This window comes from Periophthalmus magnuspinnatus, chromosome 15 (genome assembly GCF_009829125.3).
Source record: "Periophthalmus magnuspinnatus isolate fPerMag1 chromosome 15, fPerMag1.2.pri, whole genome shotgun sequence".
Taxonomy (NCBI): domain Eukaryota; kingdom Metazoa; phylum Chordata; class Actinopteri; order Gobiiformes; family Gobiidae; genus Periophthalmus; species Periophthalmus magnuspinnatus.
Window position 1 is genome coordinate 24,539,100 of NC_047140.1, and position 22,663 is coordinate 24,561,762.

General features: G+C 40.2%; 1 protein-coding gene across 1 annotated transcript; it reads left to right on the forward strand.

Annotated features, from left to right (window-relative positions):
• The first annotated feature begins 3,581 nt into the window (after window positions 1-3,581).
• On the forward strand, window positions 3,582-21,923 carry foxn2a (forkhead box N2a). Its single transcript, XM_033979402.2, has 6 exons — window positions 3,582-3,809; window positions 11,627-12,183; window positions 15,358-15,482; window positions 16,706-16,755; window positions 17,956-18,024; window positions 18,709-21,923. The coding sequence occupies exons 2-6, from the start codon at window positions 11,641-11,643 to the stop codon at window positions 19,128-19,130; spliced, it is 1,209 nt and encodes a 402-aa protein (XP_033835293.1). The 5' UTR covers window positions 3,582-3,809; window positions 11,627-11,640; the 3' UTR covers window positions 19,131-21,923.
• The last annotated feature ends 740 nt before the right edge of the window (window positions 21,924-22,663 follow it).

The window sequence follows — 22,663 nt, forward strand, 5'->3', positions numbered from 1 at the left end:
CTACATGTTGAGTATTTTATTGCCCCAGCATTAAGGGAAGCACTTATCATGGCACCAGATAACGCACAATCGCAACTGCTGACACAATTCATAAGGCCTGGTTAGTAGAATAGATCGTCAAACAAAGGCTTCTGTCTGCAAACACGGCTCTTCAGTAGAGAATAACTGCAAGCGAGAGCATAAGGGCCTCCAGGGAAAACAACCTGGGGAACAAAGAAATGTGTTGCATTTGAAATAAGTTGACCATGCTTGGTTGCTCAACTGACAGTTAGAGGGCATGTACAAGGAAAGCTATTTTTATTTTAGAGCTTTTTTGGACAAGATAAAATAAGGTTGCCATTTTGTTCCCCGTGATTGCTTTTGGTGTGTCCTTGTGCACAGCAGGTGGCCTCTGACAGCTCACAGACAGTTGCAGTTAAAGCATGCAAATACTACCTGTTTGACTTGTAAGCACAGCCCTAATAGTGTGTGCGTATGAGGAGGGTTTTTATCAGTGTGACTCTTTGACTTTCACTCTGCATGAGAAAAGGAGGTTTGAACTAATTAGCTCAAGGTGCCGGCAGTCTGTTGGCCTTGCTCCCAAAAGAACTGCAAGTAATCATTTTTAGAGAGAATATGGTCATGCATGAGAATGACAGTACTTGCATGCATACTGAACGAAATGGAAAGAAGAAAGTTATTGTCCTATTTGTAGTTTGCCTTGTCTTGTGTTTTATCTGCTTACTATGTCTGGCTAAAAACTGTCCAGTATGAGGTGAGATAAATAAAAATATTCACATGACAAACATTAGAAGGTGACAGACAAACATTCACCAACATACTAATTTGTCTAGGCCTATATTAAGGGTGTGCTATGTAACTTTTCTGGTGGAGGGTCTGCCACTTTTTGGTCTCCATGGAGATGCTTTTTCTAAAATGCTCCATGTTCTCAATATAAGCTATAAAATGTAAGCTATAAAAACACTTGTAACTGAATAAATACAACATATCAATTTATTGTTATATTGTGCATAATTCCAGGAAAAGCAATAACATTTCTATGGACATAAGTGGATGGGTCCTCTTACAGAAAAGTTGCTAGTCTAGAGCCTAGAGAAATGTCCAAACTTTATGCTTAGTTTTACAATTCTATTTGATCACTTATTTGTATGTGAAACTTATGCCTATATTATTATTGAGTAATTGAGCAATTAACTGACCAATTTTGCATCTCATCCAAAGTGGCCCAAGGTTGTAGGCATAACAAGGTACCATGCCTCTACCTTCAAATCTTGACCGTAATATGGAATTATCGAAGAAAAAGAAATGCAAACTAAATATAACCAAGACTCAAGGGTCATCTATTTTCTCCAATCAATTGTGCATCAATGCTTGTGTCGCCTTCCCTGTTCCTGAAACCAAGCGTAATGCCAAAAAAGACTGCACAAAGGGCTATTGAACAAGGAGCAGTGTATAAACAAGAGATTGTCACTAATAGAGAGTTTTATGTGCTGTGGACCTGCTGAAATAGACTGGCGTGCGTGTGACGGCACTTCTTATCGGCTCAGTGGCAGCAGAGGAGGGCGCAAGCTCGGACACTCGGGGGAAAAAGCCCTCTGATTCATTTTCCACATGAGAGGGTCTGACTGGAGCGGCAGGAGAGCAGGCCGTACGCACAGATTTATGGACCATTAAAGCAGCGGGCCCCCCCTGACCACAGTGCCACCCATAAGACACACTGCACCCTCTCCTCTCCATCACTGACTGGCTCACTGGCTCTTTGACTATATACCCATTTAACTAGCTTTCATAGACTCCACTCATTGTCTGTGATTCCATTATAGTTTGCAAAACAACAATACCATATGGGTGGATGATTTTTTTTTAAAGCAATCACTTATTAGACATAGGGGTAGAAATAATATGGGAGTCTATTACAAGCAGCATCATTTGGAAGGCTAAATCATGTGAAGGTTAGGAAAGGGTCAAGGCAAAGAACCAATAATCAATTTGTTTTATTTTTTGTTCAGTGAGAGCCAACAGAAACCTGCTTTCCCCCTTAAATATATTGAAATAATTGCAAGGACAACAGAACAACTTGTTTATTTTTCCGTGTGTAAAAAAAAACAAAAAAAAAAACTTTATATATCTTTTGTTAACCTTTCCCTGGATAATTTTCAAAGTGGCCTTGCTTATTTCAAATTTTGCTGACCACATGTAAGCCTACTACAGACCAATGAAAATGTGGATCTCAATTGTAATAGAATAAAATGCTTTTCTTTGTTGGAAACTCCCGGTCCATTACTGAAGATTGTGGTGGTCAGTGGGGCATGTTTTAGCTTAACAGTTTTACAATCAAATTAGACTAATGGCTCTGTCATTTCATGGACTCCTCAATCAGTTGTTTCCTTGGTGATTAATGCATCTTGTACACTTCTGTCCCATTTGTTAGCTTTGCAACTTCATCATGGCAGGGCAGATAGGTAGATGGAGAAATGGGCCACGCGTATACACTCGCTGGCCCTAAGAATAGCTCCATATGCAAGGCCATGATGCTGCAGCAACGCAGGCAAAGCTCAACAACACAAATTAACGGTCAGTCACCCATTATGCATCACTATTTTAACAAGACATTTGGTAAAGGTAGATCAGAAATTTCAGAAATAGGCCTACCCTAATCTGGGAGAAAGGCTCAGTACACAAGGGAAAATATCTAGATTATTTAAATTTCTGAATATCACTTAAAAATGTGTTAAATTATATTAAAGTATAGGTCTATGTCTGTGTCATGATCTTTGTCATACGCTACATCCACCCTGACACTAAACTGCCATTATAACACTGCTAAGCCTGTTTGACCAGTTAGATGCTGTGGGAAAACAAGGGCGTGCATCAACACCAATGCAGAAGTATGCAGCCAGTCTACAGTAGCTTAAAAAAAAATAAACGAGCAGGCATTTTAAGTTTAAACATAGTAAAAGCCAAGAGAAGGGCCATTAGAGCAGTTCACAGAGAGATACTTGTGTATAGGCCTACTTATGAAATGGAGTGGCGGGGATGAGTAAGATACCACTATGATGTGAAAGTTGCAGTTTGGTGTAAAGTCATAGTTGGATGCTCCATAGATACAGACTGGAACACAGGCAAATAGGGCAAATAGAACTTCTCATCTAAAAACCCTGTGTTGTGATGACTTAAGTTTTAAGAAATATTTAATATTTACCCTAACTCTTTAAGTAGGTTACTGATTCAGCTCCAGAGATGAGGGTTTCCTGCGGTAGGGGGCCACTTGAAGGTCCACTATCGTCACATGACTGGGTGTGGTGACATATATCTCCGCCCCAAGCTGTTTGCAACGAGCCCAACGTGTCACTAGTTACAACTACCTAATGTAGTTTAATCACGCTTGTTTAAATCATATGCTGGTCTCAAAACAACACTTAAATAAATAAATACATAGTTTGAAAATAATACAAAACATTCCTACACAGTTTCATTGTGCCTTGGACCCATTTAAATCAGCTGGTGATAAAAGTGAAAGCACATTACTTGATGCAAAACAGGATGGCGTGCGCGGTCACAGAGCTGCGCTGCGGCAGTTGCCAGGGGAGATAGGAGGGGAGGGGCTGTGATTGGCTGAAGTGGGCCTGTTGCTATGACGACGGCTAGGGGTTTGGTAGCGTTGCCGTGCGCTGTGTGATCTGCGCGCTGCGTGTATGGAGGAAGCAGCTGCTGATCTGATCTCTGACATTGTGTGAGACAGACATCTGAATAAACTGCGGACCGACCTTTCTTTAAACACTTCGCACCGAGGCACGCTGTGCATGAATGTGAGTATCCGACCTTGTTTGATTTTTCTAAGTAGATCTATTTTTATCGGGGAACGAGGAGACGAACAAGCTAAAAGTAAATGTGGTCAAGTGACTTTGCTTAGAGCAGCAGCATGGCAGAGCGAGCGACAGCATGTGGCAGGCTAGCTCGTGTTAACATAACTTCAGTTTGTGTTCTGTGACTAAAACCTGGAAATTAGGGAGAGCTTCTATGTTTAAAGCGATACAGAAGGGCTGTTGGCGCGTGGTATTTAAACTAATGGACCCAAACTATCAGAGGGAGTTTCTCGAGCCACGAAGCTAGCGAGCGCTAGCGGCTCATTTACCTTCACTGTTCTGAGCGACGGCTACTTTTACTTCTCTGCCTCCTTCTCGGAAAACCTCCACTGATGAACTCACGTATTATAAAAGACAAATTTATTGTTGGTGAAAAGAAATAATGTGGCTTCGTGTGGATTCCCGTGTGACGAGAAGTGTTGTGCAATGGTCCACGTCATTCTGTGGAACTTTGTATTTCACATTGTGCTACTGCTGTGATGGATGTGATTGACTGGACCAATACTCAGCAGAAGATTATATCATCTAAAACTGAGGAAAACTACAAAATATACAATTTTTCTCTTAAGTCATATATCTGACCACAGTTTATTGGTGCCCCTCTATTCCCAGGGCACCCACTCCTTTGCATCTGTACATGCTAAATGGATGAATGTTTTATGACATGATGTACCAGAGGTTGAGAGGCTACTGGCTAAGCTAAGCACATGATGTAATGGATTATCACAAGATTGTCCCAGATAGAGACAGCTCCACAAACAATGTCACCATGTCAGAAAATAATAAATAAAAATGAATATATAGATCTATGAGATTATATCATAAATGTGGGGTAATGTACGGATTTATATGTTTTAACACAAACCACACTAAATTAAATGAATTGTAATATATTTGAAAAGGAAAGTATTTTTGTCCATATGACCTTAATGTAAGCATTCACAACACATCTTTTTGCTTGACAGTTGCTTAAGCCTTGTGGTTGGACAAAGGAAACAGATTAAGAGAGGTCCAGAAAAAAACACAGATGTTATCATTCGGCCATTATGTCTTTGCCACAATCGCACGGTTATGCTTAGGTCCATCTGTTGGCTTTGGTGTTCGAGCCTGCATCACTGTACACATTTGTATGAGCCAACCTACTCATTGGCCCTTACCAGGAATAGACCAGCGCTAACTTTGCAGACATTCATTTCTATAAATAAGACTTGTCGTAACACACTGATGGTGTTATTGCTGACGTGAAATGGCTGTAGTAACTATAGGAAACCAGCATGTGTCAATTACCATACACAACATTATCATTTATTTTGGACAGTGCATGTTCACGGGATAGACATGCTGTAAACACACTAGATTGTAGCCATGGGGTTGTTTACATCCATTTTAATTAGTTGTTTGACAGAAACCCAACATCTTTAATCATTTTGTCTGGTTAATATATTATTCTTAACACAGTAACTGCAACTTGGCTTCTTCGTATGATAGTATGAAATTAAAAAAATGCTCCAATAAAAGTCACACTTATTTTTCCACCTTATAAACACAAGTGTTGAGGATCAAATTTTTTATGGTGATTCCCATACTAAATTGGCAGGAATTGTTCATCTTAGCTGAAGCTGATGGCCTTTTTCAGTGTACTACTGCAAGCCATTTCAAAATGGTGGTGCTGCCATGTAATCAGTCTTATCAATGAACTGTGTACTCTGACCCAAAGTAAACGAAAGGTTGTCCCTGAATTCCACCATGTTCTTTGGTATAGCACTTTTAAACCCCTTACAAAGACTGACCCATGTGGCACAAACTCTGGGTTTGCTTAACCCGTCTAAACCTGCACAGGTCTCTGCAGCTCCTGCTCTAAGCTCTATAACCATTTCCTAAGAGCCTTGTAATTACCAGGTCATGTGAAGTACTGTGATTTGACTAACTCAATTGTTGGATCACTGAATGCATTATATGATGGTTGACATTAGATGATTTTAATTTAATCAACTCTATTGCTACAATTCACAGATGAATGAACACAGATGACCAAAGTCACAGGTGATTGTAATAAAAAAATATATTGGTTATATTGTAATACTAAAAATAAATAGTAATATTGTATCATGGCTCCTTCTCCTCTCCATCAGTGATTTACACAGCATTGTGGTCATCTATAGGGCTTCAAGACATTATTGATTGAAATTTGGGATGCACATATGCTCATGGTATTTCCTTTCCATTTTCTTGTACACTTCACTTTTTCGTATATTACATGACTGATGCAGCTGTCTCAATTTCTCTGGGTTTTGGACCAGGCCAGGAAGTATACTGACCTGTGACATTTTGTGGAGGAATTACTTGTTCTGCTTTCCTACGGTTCATTTTTAGTTTCTTTTTCAAAATTTAAGTCATTTCACATAATTGCCTTGTACATTAGTTGGACATTAGGGCATTTTCTGTCTCTTCTTCACTTACTTGACACTGACTAACCTGATTTTCTTATATGTCACAGTTGGCTCAGGCTCCACCTCCTAGCGCATCAGTTGGATGTTGTTTTGAGTGAGAGAAAGTGAGGAAGAACTCACATGGCCTTGTCTGTGCCACAATGTCCCTTTGTCTTGTCACTCCTGGTTGAATTAACAAGATTTACTTAATTGATGGTGCTACGACAACAGCCAGTGACTGAGCAGCTTGTATGAAAAGTGATAAACATCCTTTTTATTGAATTAATTGAGCACTGAGATGTGAAATGTAAACATTCAAACAGCATGGATCAAAGGTGGTAGTAGATGTGAACACTTAATCATATGCGAAGAAAATCATTTATCTAACAGCAAAATGCAACATGCTCTCAAACACTTTCCAAATATCTTACAGAGGACATTCCTGGATAAACCTTATGCACATTTTACAAGAGACTTACATTATTATCAAATATGAAAACCCCGTCTTCAAGTCTTGTGAATAAGTTCATGAATTCTCTGCTTAGCTATAGTGATGTTATGTTTACAAGAATGTAGTGTTGTGGCGTGAGCTGATTGGCGGGTAGCATTAGTACACTGCATACAGGCACATGACCTGAGAGATAAGGTTTCTGTCTGCTGTGGTGCTGTACTTTGGAAGGCCTATCCTTCACAAACAGACAGGCCCAAGTCTGTATTTGACAAGTGTTTAAATCAGTAACTATTGTCCTATGTACTTGTTTTCCCAGTGTCCGATTTGCCAAACCACCTTGGAGTACATTCAATTATTAGGTTGTTGTTTGTCGACATTGTAAATATGGCTGTCCCTGTAACTGCTACCTTTTGGCCTGCCCCCAGTGGCGTGCAATGTTGAGAGCCGTGTGGGCCCAAACTGTCTCTGTGTGAACTCTGAATTTGTTTTCTGAAAATGAACTTCCTCAACAGGCAGGAGGTGTTTCCTTCCCTCCTGATCCACAGTTAGCAACTGTGAGGTGAATACTGAGCACTATAGAGACAGGACTAGAGGAAAAAACAACCACTTCTTTGTACAAGCGTAGTCTGCAGCCACTAGAAAGCTTTTATCCCTGCCTCACAGCAGTTCACTTCAATATTTTTGTACTTGCCTTTGAAGATAATGGGAATTTTATATTTTGATACAAATTAACCAATTACAGTACAATATTCCTATACTCGCTTGCCCCTCCCCTTTGTCCCATTCACATTTTTAAAGCCAGTGCCAGAGCATCTAAATATCAGGTATGGTTTCAAATTGCAGCCTTGCTATGAGGTTTGCAACACACCTTTGTGTATCTATTACTGAGGTGTAACTGGTTTGTGTCTGCCGTAATATTCCTTGTAAACAGGGTGTGTGGTAATGTGTATAAATCTTTGTTACAGTCTTAACTTTCAGATCCACAATGATGTTATAAGATGTCAGGGCTTGAAAACCACCACACAACAGGTTTGGTAAGTTTATTCTCTGGGTTTCTTTTGTGGCTGGTAACACCGTATGACGTCCAGGTTGGCTGTGGCCTTTGTCAGACAGGTTTGTGGAGAACAGCGGTGGTAGACTGCTGGCCTCAGCACTTTCCGCCTGTATTGATCTCTCCACATTAGCGCTCTCTTCATGCACAGACATGAGCACAATTGCTTCCCTTACAACACTGGCTGCCGTGGCAACTGAGTCCCGATCAAGATACAGAAAAAAAAACACATCATGGAAGCTCTTGAATTAGGTGGTGCACTTGTCTCCTTTACATCTCCTGAACATATTCCATACATCAACAGCTTGATTTGCCACTCGCAGCTCTCTCCATATATCTTTGTGTGTTTTGTCAATGGGATAAGTGCTTAATGGGATAAAAAGAGCAGTTTGAAAAGGAGAATAAATGTGCTTTGGCACCTGCTGTTAGCACATGAATATGATGAGGCTATTTTAACTTGCAGATGAACCATTGCAGGTCAGCCCTGCTGCAGCTTTGGTGTGTTTCAAGGCCGAGCTGAAGTCAACAGGCCAGTCTGTCTCATTAACCCAACGTCTCCCCTTTGCCCTCTCGACACACTGCCCCATCTCTCCATACACTGCTTCATCTCTCCATACACTTCCCCATCTCTCTTATTTCAACAATCAATTTTCACAACATCTGTGCTAATTGACCAGCTGTGTCATAGTAAACTACTGACTCGCTGGATGCAACACCACTTTTCTTGTGCTTGGTCCTCGTTGGTATTCAAATGGCAGAGTGCGAAAGGAGCAGCAGAAGGGGAGAAGCACCCTCCAGCACCCGAGGGCTCAGCTGAGGGGTCATTACTGTGGAGACGAGCTGAGGCGGTGGTCCCAAAGCTAGGGGTTAATCAGTGGGCCCACATGTCTGCTGCCCAGGCCAAAGAATCATATGGGGATCCCAAAACAGCCACAGTTTACAAGCGGCTATTCAGAAAAAGAAAGGCTAGTCATGTGTTTATGGCTGCCTCTGGCTTCAGTTAAGACACACCTTCAAATCAAACAAGCCCCCGGCATTCACACAAGGATCTCGTAGTGCTTGTACTACAGCATAGTTTTAGACCAGTGCTCCTCAACAGATTTTCATGATCACTATTTAATTCAGAAATTTTCTACCATTTTGGCAATTTGAAGGAATTATTAGTTTACATGTTAGGTCAAGTAGACCTCAGACTTTCCTTCAGTTTTAATGCCATTTTAAAATCAAACCATATAGCATAGCAAATTGAAAATAAATACATTTTCAACTTCTCTGTTGACACGCATTTGGGACCAGAACCACCATTTGTGAAACACTCATTGTTCAATTAGCACCTTCTTTATTAGAAATTGAAATTTTAGTTAATGCTCCTTTATCTTTATTGGATTTTGTATTTACCTTTCATTGTGCTAAACCTTTCCACACATTTCATTGTCTTAAAATTCAAAATCTTTTAGTTTTTGGGTCAGTATTTTCCTGTAACACAAATGGGCAGTTGTGTCGCAGTCTGACATGTCCAATTGCTCTACTTTGCTCAGAGCTGTGATTCATTCGAGGCTGAAGATGTAACTTGCCTCGCTTACCTAACTCCCTTCCTCTTCCTCTTCCTCTGCATCTCTCTTTTTCACCCTGTCCTTCTGGCATGGCCCTCTTTCAGAACTATTTGCTGTTAATATTCACAGAGCTTGTGGTATTTTCTAAAGTCTATAGTAACAAGTTCAGCCTACACAATATTGACAACCCATTTTACTTTACTTGGGAGACTTATAATCACTTAGGTCAACATAAAGGCTGCCTTTTTCTTTTATCCACTGTGACTGGCTTTGACAAACACATTTGAGTGCCCTCCCTCTCCTGTCCTCACCCATTGTGCAAACACCCTAGAGTATGACCCACTTCTTATCTTATCACCCAATGAAAATGTATGCCTTTTCAGTTGGTGCTGGTATTTTAGTTGTAGCCCTGAAGCCAGGACTTAAGACATCTTAGACCACCTCAGACCAGGGCTAACTCTTCTGTAGTGGGGGGCATGTCCTCACACAGCAGTGGGCAGAGGCAGAGGGAGCCAGTGTGGATTACTTATTCGTTTATTGACTCGTGTTTATGGGATTTTTGCTCCTAATTGAAGTGACAGCATGGTTGTCATGGTGACGCCCAGGACTTAAAGCTTGTTGTGAGGCGAGCTGAAGAAGGGATGCTTTTGTGCTTCCGGGCCTTTCAAACCAACACCATGGCATCGCTCTCATTTAACATTTTTACAAACTTCGTGTCAGTCTTGATTGGATGATTATTAAACTTTTTGTATGGTGAACTGTTGCTAAATTAATTGTATTTTTTTCCCTTTCTTCAATGAATATCTCTAATATCTTAACATCTGACATTTGTTTTTTCCGGACTTGGGATGATCACAAACACACCAGCTTGTGTTGCTACAGCAATCATGCCTTCTAGCTTTTGTCTAGTGTTTTTCATTTTTACATGGTTTCGTGCCAGAACCACTTCCTGACTGTCTGTGCCTGAATTTTTCCCTTGGAGGCTATTCATTTTCAAGTATGTTTTATTTTAGTTTAATTATGCTGGTTACAGTGCACGTTATAACTTAACTGATGAAGGATTCAGCACCTGATTATCTCCAGGGAGATGTTCTTGCTTTGACTAGAATGTGTCACAGTTTGGCATTGAGGTCAGATCTTGAGCAATAAAAACTAGAGATTAATCAATATGGGATTTTCGTGGCCGATGCTGATACTGCAAAAAAAAAAAAAAATAATAATAGCCACGGGGACAAGAAAAGTTATATAGTACATCTTGGTGTTTAAAAGTGTAATATCTTGACTAAATAATTCCCTTGATGGAAAATATCAGAATGGGTACGTCCTTGAAATCAGTAATAGGTTGTTTTAAGATGTGACCTTTTACAGAAGTGTCATAAACCTCAGATTAAGAACTCTTGGATGAGATTAGTCACTGACACCTGATGGATGTTGGATTTGAAGTGCTTCTAAATGACTGACATCTCTCACACTTGCTCCATACTTCACAACGACTTAATCTGGCGTGAGACAAATTGAGACCTGATCCTGGCTGAATGCAGATCAGCCTACAAGAGCCATCCACTTAGACGTTGATAACAGTTTCATGCTCGTTTAACAAGAGCAGCTGAGTCCAGGCTCAAATGAGGTGGGCGTCAAGGAGTGCAGCCTTAAGTCGGGGCAGTAGCTTGAGACGTCCTCAGCTGGAGTTAAGAGCTGTGAGTGAGAGCCTCTTGCCTTCATGAGCACAGAGCAGGGAGAGGGCCAGTGCAATGGAAGCAGACAGACTGCTGCAGGGGGCGGACCCAGGGGAAAACCTAAAAACAAGGTCAACACTTAGAAGAGAGCATCATTCCAATATGTTGCATCCAGTCAGTTTTATGCAGAAAAAGGCTTTAGTGTTTCTGCTGCTGCTACATAATCATTATAAAGGGGCCATTATTGCAATAAAACAACTATGTAAATTGATTATAATTTAGCTAACTTCGATTTTACAAATAATTACATGCGCGTCTAGATCAATTTCTTGTCTGTAATTGGAAATCCTCTTAGTCCTAGTTTGACATAATTTGGTTTTATTTTAACTACTTAATTAAGGGGTTAGGATTAGGTCATTAATTAAGTAATTATTAAGCCTGAATCATTTTTAATAAATTATTTGCTCTTTGAATTACTTACTGCTGATTTTTGACACGTTTTGTATTATAACCCATGTATATTGGTGGTTGTATTAAAAATCATATTTGTTTTTTTGTTTTTTATTATCCTTCTGACTCTAAACCTTCATTTTCTTTCAGACCTCTTTGGTTTAATGGGTCCAATCATTGGGATGTCACCAGATAAAAAATCCGAGATCCCGGGTATGCCAGAAGAGCGGACAGGACTGAGAGGCGTGTGCGGGATGGGGACCCTGCCTGAAGCCGAGTGTGCATCAAGTCCGTTAGCGACCAGCGTGGACCGAACCGAAGGTGACGAGGAACTCACAAACTTGAACTGGCTCCACGAAAACCTACTGCAGAACTTCACACTGGGTGGACCCGAAGCTCAGCCCAGCGCCAGCCCACTGCTCGACATAGAGGGGGACTACGGGTCAGAACAAGGTCCCTCCGGCACCCCTCCTCACGACAGAGTAGGACATGCCGTCAAATCAAAGCCGCCATTTTCTTTTTCGCTACTCATCTACATGGCCATCGAGCAATCCCCCCGCAAGTCCCTCCCAGTTAAAGACATCTATGGCTGGATTCTGGAGCACTTCCCTTACTTCTCCAATGCCCCGACCGGCTGGAAGAACTCTGTGCGCCATAACCTGTCCCTGAATAAATGCTTCCGTAAGGTCGACCGGAGTTTAGGAAAGGTAGGTACAAACTGTGTATGTTTTAAGATACTTTGTCAAACTTTTCACATATCTGAGCAAATGTTTGGCTTTTCAAGTACCGGCTTCAAAGCTCAGGACTAATCCAGGTTTAAACAAAAACAAAACCAGAAATAGAGCATGACTAAACCAAGACTGAAGCAGAACTAAACTAGGACTGAATCAGGACAAAAGCAGTTTGAAATGATATCTTAAAGGGACTGTACCAAAATTTTTCAATACAGATATATTGCAAAAACAATATTAGGGTCAAAATGAGGCTGTGTGCTAATTTTCTACATCTAAGCATTTTTATTGTCAGTGAACCAGGAAGTAAGGCTCGTGCTGATAGCTTGCTAGTTGTTTTTAGTATTACTGTGACAAAAAATGCCACTCTTGACATCTGAATGTTGTCCCGTGCTTATAAACTCAACACAGTGACTGATAGGAGGCTAGGAATGCTAGGAGAGAGAAATAAGTCTGGACCACTGCAAACAGTTTAAAATGAACTAATTCTGTTTTTCACTTTAAGACAGTAAAATCAGGTACAGCGTCTTTAACCAGCCCGAAACCAAGACTTACAAGGCTAAAACCAAAAGAGAAAGTATTGCAAACCACAACTTAACATTGTCAAAATACTCTGAAATCACATCGGTGTGAGGCATATGCAAACCACTGGTAGTAATATGCCATAAATAGTCTTATTCTTTATTGTAGTATCTGGATTACACTGTCCTGAGTTGTAAAAATGTCACTGGACCAAAATATATTTTCTTTGTGAGTGAAACTGAGAAACACAGATCCGCATTGTAGCTCTGCAGAGGGCTCATGTGACAGTGTCTAACCCTCTGACTGTGCACCGATAACACTGGCATCCAGGCAAGGTCACCCTCTTCTTCAGAGGAAGTGCACACGCAGCACTCTGATAGGACTTTATCTCCAACAGCCTCTGTAACTCTGGAGGCAACCCATAACTTTAGACCCCTTTAGACACAACAAGAAATACGTGTTAACTGACATTGTGACTGCACGGCACTGTCCTAAAATAAGAAGGTTACTATAGCTATTTCAGTTTAAGGTTCTGTCTGGCTTCTTTTATGCAAAATTTTAGACATTTTCAGGATAATCTCACCAAAATTGTGGTTGTCAAGTCTAATTATTTGTTTCTGACGGGGTATTTACAAAGTATAGACATTAACTATTTCCAATATTTATTCAGTTCATTTGATCTTATAATGACAAAACAAAATTCCCTTTGTTATTTAATTTCTTTGTTTGCCTGTATGCCTTATTAGACAGGAAACTGGGGGGTGAAGAACAGGGAAAGGCATTAAGGAGGTAATTGACGTCACCTCATGTTGCTAATGCCAGCACAGAGCTCATCATATGTAAAACCAACAACCATTAGATTATCATGCCACTATATTTGTTTCCATATCTATTAATAACGTCTCATTTTGAAACTAAAATATGCCTGTCACTTTAAATGGGATAATTTTAGTTTAGCAAATGCTGCCAATTTTCTTAGATTTGTTGCTGCATAAACTCAGGCAAGGTGTGCTGTGCCAATTACCTTTTATTAATATTAGATTATTTTTCTTCTTGCTCAAACCAGAATGAAACTTTGCCTTCTCTCCACATGTGAGTTGTGCATGACTCACCCATGTCCCTGCGGTGCCCTGATGGCATCCATATTGGAGCTGTAGTGAGTCTGGACCTGTGCCCCCTCAAACCTGCTACTCTGCCTCTGTTTGGGCGGATGGCAGTTAGCGCTCAGCCAGCCCCCACGGCAGCATGCAGGTGCACAGCATGAGCCTGACATGAGCCGAGAAAACATTTTCACATGACACTGGCTGCTGGTGGTTTGCGTTGCCATGGAGACGTTTCCTCTTTCCTGCATCGGGGGCTTGTGGGTAATCTGAGTCAAGGTTACTTCTCTCCTCCTCTCTCTTCGTTCTCTCCACCCTCACTGGGCACTGTACACTTCTGCCATCAGATAAAGTGACAGTTAACACACTCCCGCACATTACACCAACAAATGAGTGCTTGCTGTGAAGGCTGAGACGTCACAGTTTCCTCCTTTTGTTCCATTGTCGAGCAACAATCACAATTGTATTTTTCGTCATTTCTGTGGTCCAGTGGAGACTTTTAGAGCCTTCCTTTGGCATTATGGAAAATGTTCCTCTGTTATTCAAATCAAAAAGTTATATTTGACAATGTCAGTTGTGACAATAAATCAATGTTAAAGTTAAATTCAGTGTTTCAGTTGTATTATGGGGCATTAAAGGCCATAGTGTATATCACAGCATATTACAGTTGTTATGAGTCACTTATATTAGAATTCTCTGCTTGTATAAACTTAACGGTGCACTATGTAACTTTTCTGGTGGAGAGTCCCATTTCACATGAAGATGTTCTTGCTTTTCCTGGAATATTCTGCAGTATGGCTTTAAGTTACAGTTGCAAAATAAAACTGGGAAAACGTACATCCTTACAGTGAGTCGAGTCGCCTCTTCACAGATCTGACCTGTAACTTGGCCTAATGGTGTCATCACCTTGTCCCTATAGAGATATAAACATTTATGTTACACTGTGAAACATTCCAGGAAAAGTAATAGCATCTCCATGGACTTGTTGGACCCTCCACTAGAAAAGCACATTTTTAAGGCATCATTTAAAACTTGTAATTAGACATTATGCTGGAATTCACTACCAACACTACAGATATAAAAAAAAAAATATGCCTATTAGGGCGGAACGATTGGTGATTTATGAGTGATTTTGCCTGAACATAAACTTGACAGTTTTGTTTTTTATCTCCATAAATTATTATAATTTTTTTCCCCTTCTCCATTTAAAATGTTCTGCAAACTACAGAAAAACTGAAAACTGAAAACTATTTGGTGATCATATTTAACCCATTGCATTTTCAAAGCAATTTACAATGCAATAAAGTGGGGAAAAATCCAAACAAATCCATTTGAACTAAATTTTTTGCCTAACCCTACCTGAAAAAAAAAAAAAAAAAGTGTTTCAGAACACATTGCCTCATGCAGTTGTTCAGTCTCTATAGAATAACCTATAGGGGTAAAGAAAGACATAAATCATTACTGTGCTCATTACTGTGACATTTTCACCTTAATAAACTGAAAACCCGTGTGACTGTTTTCCCTCCAGGCCAATGGGAAAGGCTCTCTGTGGTGCGTTGATCCAGAGTACCGCCCGAACCTGATCCAAGCCCTGAAGAAGCAGCACTTCCCAGCCGCACATGCCTTCTGCACACCTCCTGCCTCCCCACCCAGGTAACATTCGGATGAAGTGCTCTCGTAACTGTTATGGCAAAGTAACTGTACACTATTTTAATAAGTTAATGAACAGAAAAGTATCTTAACTGTCACTGGCAGTGTTTATATGCACACAAAAAACCTGATCAAAATCTGATTTCTGGAGTTACATTATTGAAATGTCATGTAAACAGTTTAATCTCATGTGAGTTATCAGATTTTTTCTGTTTGTTCACTCTGCAGGTTTTGACTAGGAAAATTATGCAAAAGACAAAATTTAAAGAGAAAGATTGAAAGAGTTCTGCAAATGCAACTGCTATTCTGTTAATTAACTGAAAAATCTCACAAAGTGTTTTTGAACTTCAGACTTTTTGTGCATCTAAACAAACTCCAAAAATCAGATCTAATTACTGGGTTATCGACTTGTTCTAGTTACCTGATTTTTACTGACCATATACTGTACCCACTGTTGGATGAAAGCCCTGTCTAGTAGTGTCAATCTAATAAAAGCTCTTAGACATTGACCTTTTTATGAGGAAAAGAGTCATGTGCTACTCTGAATTAGTGTCAAGTTTCTTAGAGAGGTTGTGAGGGAGGCACTTGTCAAAACAAATATACTGTATACTTTTGGACTCGAGACGTATGTGAACATTTTAAGAGAATCAGCGCTTGCCTATTTGTGCTTTGTTTATGGGCTGTTTTAATATTAAGCTTCTTCCTTTGTGCAATCAACGTTATTATATTTAGTAAAAAATGTGATGATTTAGTTGCAGATTACAGAGAAAAACATGTGATTTTGTGATGCCAGTGTTATGGTGGGACCTGAGGAAAAGATTAGTTGATATAATATTTGCAGAATGCATAGAAGACTGGTGAGACCAACTTTGTATTTTCTTTGAGAACAAGATATTAGGTAGCACTAAAGAACATAAAAAGTACCTGCAATTATTAAGAAGGGAGTATGTTAATGAAATAAAGCAAAAAATCTGACAGAATTTTGTATTATATATAGGAGCTGGTGAATATATGCGTAGACAGATGGGTGCTGATGGTTAACAGGTAATAGGCCAAGAGGCAGACGGAAGAGGACATGAAGTTAGTTGGTGTGAGAGAAAGATCCAGAGGATGGGGACAAATCAAAGCAGATGATTCACCGTGGCAACCCATGAAAGGAAACGGCTAAACACAGCAACAGCAGACCACAATTTAACTCTAAATCCTTTATCTCTTTTCTCTCTCAGTGCCTCCTCACCACCTCGTCATCTCCTTCTACAAAGCTGCTCATTTAAAGGTGAGAATGGACCATCACTTTTTGCCTTTCTACAAACTGGCTGTTTTATATTTTTGCTTTGTGTTTTTGTGAGTATTTGATTGTGTTGCCTGGTCATAATTCAGTACATTCAGCATCTTTGTGGCCTTGGTTTGGATTGGTACGTTGCTTTATTTCAAGTCATCGATGCCTCATGTAGTAGACCATGACTGAGGGAGAGAGAGCAGCCTCCTCAGCCTCTGCCTCTCGGATTTGTAACCTTGACGACAGGCAGAGGTTTTTGCCGGAGCACTCAGTCTCACTGTAATCATTAATAATTTAGAGACCCAGAAGTGAAGCTATACCAGGCTCCTAGACACTTGCCAAGAGTGCATCTACTGTCAGTAGATGCACTCTTGGCATTAGTGTTTTGGAAGATATAGGTGCAAAAATATAGACACATTTTCAGAAACAAAATAAATAGCATTTTTATCATTCAATTATGTGAACACAAATTTAAATATTATATCATGTATTTTTATTATCATTTTTATTTTGTAATTTATTATTAACCAAACATAGTGACTTAAAACATAATAATATTAAATCCCATATGGCATACATGATTAGGCTAAATTATTTAAATGATTCATCCACATTCAATAATGTTTTTTTTATATTTAGGCCTGAGACCCACAAGCTGGTGAAGGGCATATCAGTATCGTAAAGCTGTGCAAAGTGCAGCCGCGTCAATGCATTAATGCCCATCAGTGACCAGGGAACATCACCATGATGTAGGAATGCACAAGGGCTTTCCAAAAATGTATCTTTATATATTTTTTATGTTATTATTGTTTTCCCATCAGAATATTATATTCTTCTTTGCCCAAAAATTTGTTAAAAAATTTGCCCCAAAACTTGCGCCAAACAATAAATGCATCTTTGCCCCCCACACAAAAAGAAATTTGTATTAGGGTATAGGAACAATGCCCAAAATAATCATGACATTTGACACAGAAGTAGACAAGTAAAAAGTATTATTGCGTCAACATCGTCCACTCATCCAGTTGTTAGATCTTCCATGGCAGTATCAACAAATTTATTTACTACCAAAATACACCAAACATGTCTGTAAATCCACTATTTAACTAGATCTAAAATTGTTGGAGAATAATTAGTTTTCACATTAGTTGTCCCGGCCCCTCATTGACTGACCATGGTGCATGTTCTCTCCTCTTCCAGAGTCTGACATTGACGCTGCCACTGCCATGATGCTCTTAAACTCTGCCCCAGGGCACCACGTTGATCCATGTAAGGAACACCCCAGCAGCCATACGCTCACCTGTACTTTGTGTTCACTGTCTCATTGCTTAAATCTGCTTTTTCTGTCTGTGCTCTGATTTATGATGTCTTATGTTTCCCAAAGGAGGATGGGTCTTGAATCAATAGCTTTCAGGAGCATTGCTTTTAACTTATTACTGCTGTACTAATGTGGACTGGTTATAAATGTAACAAATCTTACTAAATCCATTGGTTTTAAGATTTGTCTTTTTGTTTTGTTTTGATATACAAGTAATCTAATTCCTTTTAAACTTCTTAACAAGAGGGAAGTGTGAGCTGCATCTTTACTAACTAACCACTGTCTAATGAAAGTTCAAATTTTCTTATCAAATAATATCACAGCCATTACTTCCTGTTCCTGATAGTCTAGCCAAGTTGGCCTAAATAACTAATATTACTAAAATCACTCATCAAAGGCTTAGACTTGTATGTAACTACTTGTTTTTTTAGAAAAATATTTGTGGATTTCTGGCAAATGATTTCTTCTTGAGTTAAATGATTCTGTGATGAAATTTCCCCACTCAAAATATATAATATTTTGATTTTGAATTGCTAAATTGAGATAGAGGACTGTTGCCATAACTTGAAACCCATGAATAGTAAATCTGTAAGAGAGGTAACCTTGTAGCTGTATTAATCTCACCTCTCTCACAGGTAACTCTGATGTCCCTCTGGACTTGTCCCGCCCGGACTCGGTGCTGGTGAGCAGTGACCCAAAGCAGGACCATAACTACAGCAGCATGGCCCTACAGCGCTGCTCGTCCCGCTCCTCCTCCTCCTCCTTGTCCTCTCTAGATGAAGAGGGCTGTGAGCATGCCCAGTCAATCCGCGCCGGCAGCGAAGGTTTCCACAGCGAGGAGGACATGGACCTGTGGGATGAGAAAGGGGTGCAGCTGCCCCCCCTGCGCCGCCCCGCCCCCATCAAGTGGCCCATCCGCAAACGGGCCCGCCACGAGATCAAGGTGGAGCTGGACGAGGAGCTGAAGGAGGCCGCCGGCTCGCTGCTACACTTGGCCGGGATCCGCAGCTGCACAGAGGGCTCCAAACGCAAGAGCACAAAACACCATCGAAAATGAAGATTTTTTTTAAACTCCATCAGACTCCACCTCCTGTGTGACCCCTGACCTCTACCCCCTGTCCCGGTGTGCCTCCTTTTCCTAATCCGATCGCTCACCTGACATTTTCAGCCTCTGTTTTGTTTGGGATAACCCTGTTCAACACCCACAAATGGCAATAGTTTCACAGTTCACACAGGAGAGCAAAGCCATATAGAGACTTTTGTAACTCGGGGCGAACTTCAGTGGGGGGGTGGGGGGGGATGAGTGTTTGGGCACTGGAGATACCTATCCAAAATGACCTGCCTGCTTCTGATGGACTACTAGACTATGGTGATTCAAAAGAAAATGGGACTTTTTCTAAAGAGTTGCATGCTTCCTCCTCAAAACCTGTATCCTCTTCCAAGTGAATCTATTTAAGAAGCGAATGAGTGCATGTTTGTAACAGACAAAACCTAACCTCCTGGTGTGAGCAGTTTCTCCTTTTTGTGCTAAAGATGCCACTGTTTTTTGAACATTTTGACCTTTGAATCCTCGTAGGAGAGATGCAATAATTACTATCCACATCATTAACTTTTTCAAAATACTCTGGTGGCATATTGAGTTGAGAATTTTCGTTTAATTTAATTTGAAGAGAATGAATGGAGTTGGAGTAGTATTATTAATTATTGTTAGCACATTTTACTCAGAATGAGGATTGGTATTACTTTGCCACTGCCAAATCGATTCGCAAAGTCAGCTCTTCTACTCCACTCAGTCTTATGTGACCATCCTAGTGCTCTTTAAATGAATGTTGTTTCGTTTATTTTCGCTCACCCACTTACAGTCTGTCATTAATCAGTGTGTTGTTGACATTTACTGTGCAAGCTCAAAGCCTATATCCACATGTTTAGCCTCTGCAACATCTGCGCATCGTGCCAGATGTTCAGACATAGGTGATCTATCCTCCATGGATTTAGGTGTCAGTGTGTTGCATGTTAACCCAGGTTTAAATCCAAAATGCTTGTCAAGTATTCTGGCATTATATCTCCTTTTCACAGCAGTGTGCTTGAACTAAACCATTTCATATAAAAGAGTACGTAAATGGCCACAAGGGCTCGTCTAAAATATACTTACTAACATTTAAATTACAGAACAGGTATTCCAAAATATGCAGAAAAATTGAAAAGAATAACCCAAAACTAGAAGCCCTTGGAAAGCCCAGACCTCTGCCAAGGTGCTTGTTTTATCTCGGAATCGTAAAGAAATAGTGACCGGACCAGAGATTAAACCTAGAAATTCTGAGCCACAAAGCTGTAGAGAGTTGTTTAAACCAGTCTAGTGTTGCACAGTTTGGACAAGCCACCAGAGTTTGGCCTCTGCTCTTCCTCCTTGAACAAAATAAGGAAGCCCGTGCCCTCTACACACTCTGTGAAATGGAGTGTTTGTTGTCAGCTGATTGCATGCAGTTTACTGAGGGGAAGTTTCAAGCCACTTTAGTAAATGCCACAATCCTCATTTTGAATTGCTGACACAGTGCAGAATATGCCATGGACACGCACAACTGTACCACAATGTAATGCACACACTGCTTCTTCCCCTTGGGTCAAAATAGATACAAACCACAACAATGTTATAAGCATGAATGGTGCCATTTTTTTCTTCTTGTGCCAGGTTCATGGGTTATCGTCACTGTATTTCCCGCCATCACTGTGTTGTTGTGATTCAGGCAAGCAATGGCCTATTTTTTTATTTCAATTATTTAAACAGGAAATGGGAGAGAAGGACTTTGCTCATAGCTGTGACTTAACCAATTTTTTTTTATTTTTTTTGCTATCGATTTGGAGCTGTATACTGCAGCTGTCATTCACTCTTGCATACACTGGTCTTATTTAGCTGTGAAAAGAACAAATTGATTGTTCGTTAATCATCATCTTATTTATGACTTTAATTTATGGGATTATTAAATTCAAACTCTTATTGTTAAGGCTTACAATGAGGCACATACAATATTTCTCTCCCTGTTTTTATTTTTCAGCAATACGCCTTCACTATATTGGTAGTGATCAAGTATTTTGCCAATGTTGTTTGTGTTTAATTTAACCATGACTGCCAAGTTTTTATGTTGTTTGTTTTGCTTTTTCTTGAACTTGATAGAAAACAGTTAATTAACACTTATCCTGAATCCTTTTGTTGCCAAATGGATATACAGCTGGGGTATCAAATTTTAGATGGATGCTTTCCCTGTGTACTGTAGACTTTTGTTGAATGATAATTTGATCATTTTACATGATTGTTTTGTAAGATTTATGTTAGATATTATGGCTCTAGTCAAAAGATTAGCCCTACTTTTAATCCAAGAAAACTGCCACTAATGCATCCTGTCGGGTGTAGAAATATTGAAGCTAAAAATCTGAAACTCAGTAAAAGGAAGGCTGCTGCTTAGTTACTATCTGTTTAGTATCATTTTGTTCCCATTTTGACAGTAGCACTTGCAAAAAAGGTTGTCAAATTATTGGTGACCCTTAATCAGCAAATTTATCAAACAAAATGCAAACCACCACTTTGTTACTCAACAACGTTCATTATTTTATTATATAGTTCTGCAGTCACCATGGGTATGATAATAATGTACATTTTGTTGCATTTGACAAAGCTGCCAAACCAGTATCAGTCTGTGTCCATTGTCTGCCATGTCTGTTGAATGACACAGCCTTTTGGTTTTTGTATGCTAACCTCTGTTGATAAAATGTTTATAAGATTTATTTTCGCCAAAGATATGCAATTGCATTATATATGGTATTACAAAATATTAATAAAAACCTGTTCTTGTTACTTTGGTTGGTTTTGTGTTATAGATCCTCTGTGTTTGAAAGTGTTTTCATGTCTTCACATATACACCCTTTTGTTCAGAAATAGCAACATGATTTTCCTCATAATTTAGGATTTGTGTCACAGTTGACAAGTTACATTTTTGATCACTGTTGCCTCCTACTGTGAAGGCCAGCAGATTAACAGTGTGGCAGAGCTTGGAGGATCTGGCTCCATGTGCTTGGATTCTCAGCTTTCATATTGTCGTGTTGCAGCTGGCCGATATTTCTCAGCAAGTGCAGTAGTTCAGTTGTGTTTTCTCTGCACAAGCTGGGCCCAGCACGTGTGGTGGCTCACAGCCCTTCCTCTTTTGCATGTGGTTTGAATGTAGGGACATGGCCGGCTGCCAGGGCACACCTCACCTACACGTAGATTCCTGGGATGTGCCAGTGATGGATGCAGCATCAGATGTCCTAACGACATGTTGGCTGTAAGTTAATTAGTCATGGAGGACTGGGCTGAACACTGTGTGACCCTGAACAAGGGCTCGTCTGACTGCCTCGGGCCCATTGGCACTGCTCTATTGTTCAATAGAGTCCTGTGTGGATAGAGGGGGGCTCTCCCCTCACTGCCTCGATTCAGCTGAAATCAGAGCAGCATCACCTCCCCCCATCTCCTCCCCCTCCCACGGCCCCACGCCACGCCGGCAGTTACCAGGCAACCAGACAATGCTGGAGCTGTGGCTGCAGTGAGTTTGTGTTCGC

Excerpts from the sequence above, each read along its gene's own strand:
- foxn2a (XM_033979402.2), top strand. The coding sequence starts at position 11,641 with ATGGGTCCAATCATTGGGATGTCACCAGATAAAAAATCCGAGATCCCG. Across the intron at positions 15,483-16,705 it reads CCTCCTGCCTCCCCACCCAG|TGCCTCCTCACCACCTCGTC; the intron begins GTAACATTCGGA and ends TTTCTCTCTCAG. Across the intron at positions 16,756-17,955 it reads ACAAAGCTGCTCATTTAAAG|AGTCTGACATTGACGCTGCC; the intron begins GTGAGAATGGAC and ends CTCCTCTTCCAG.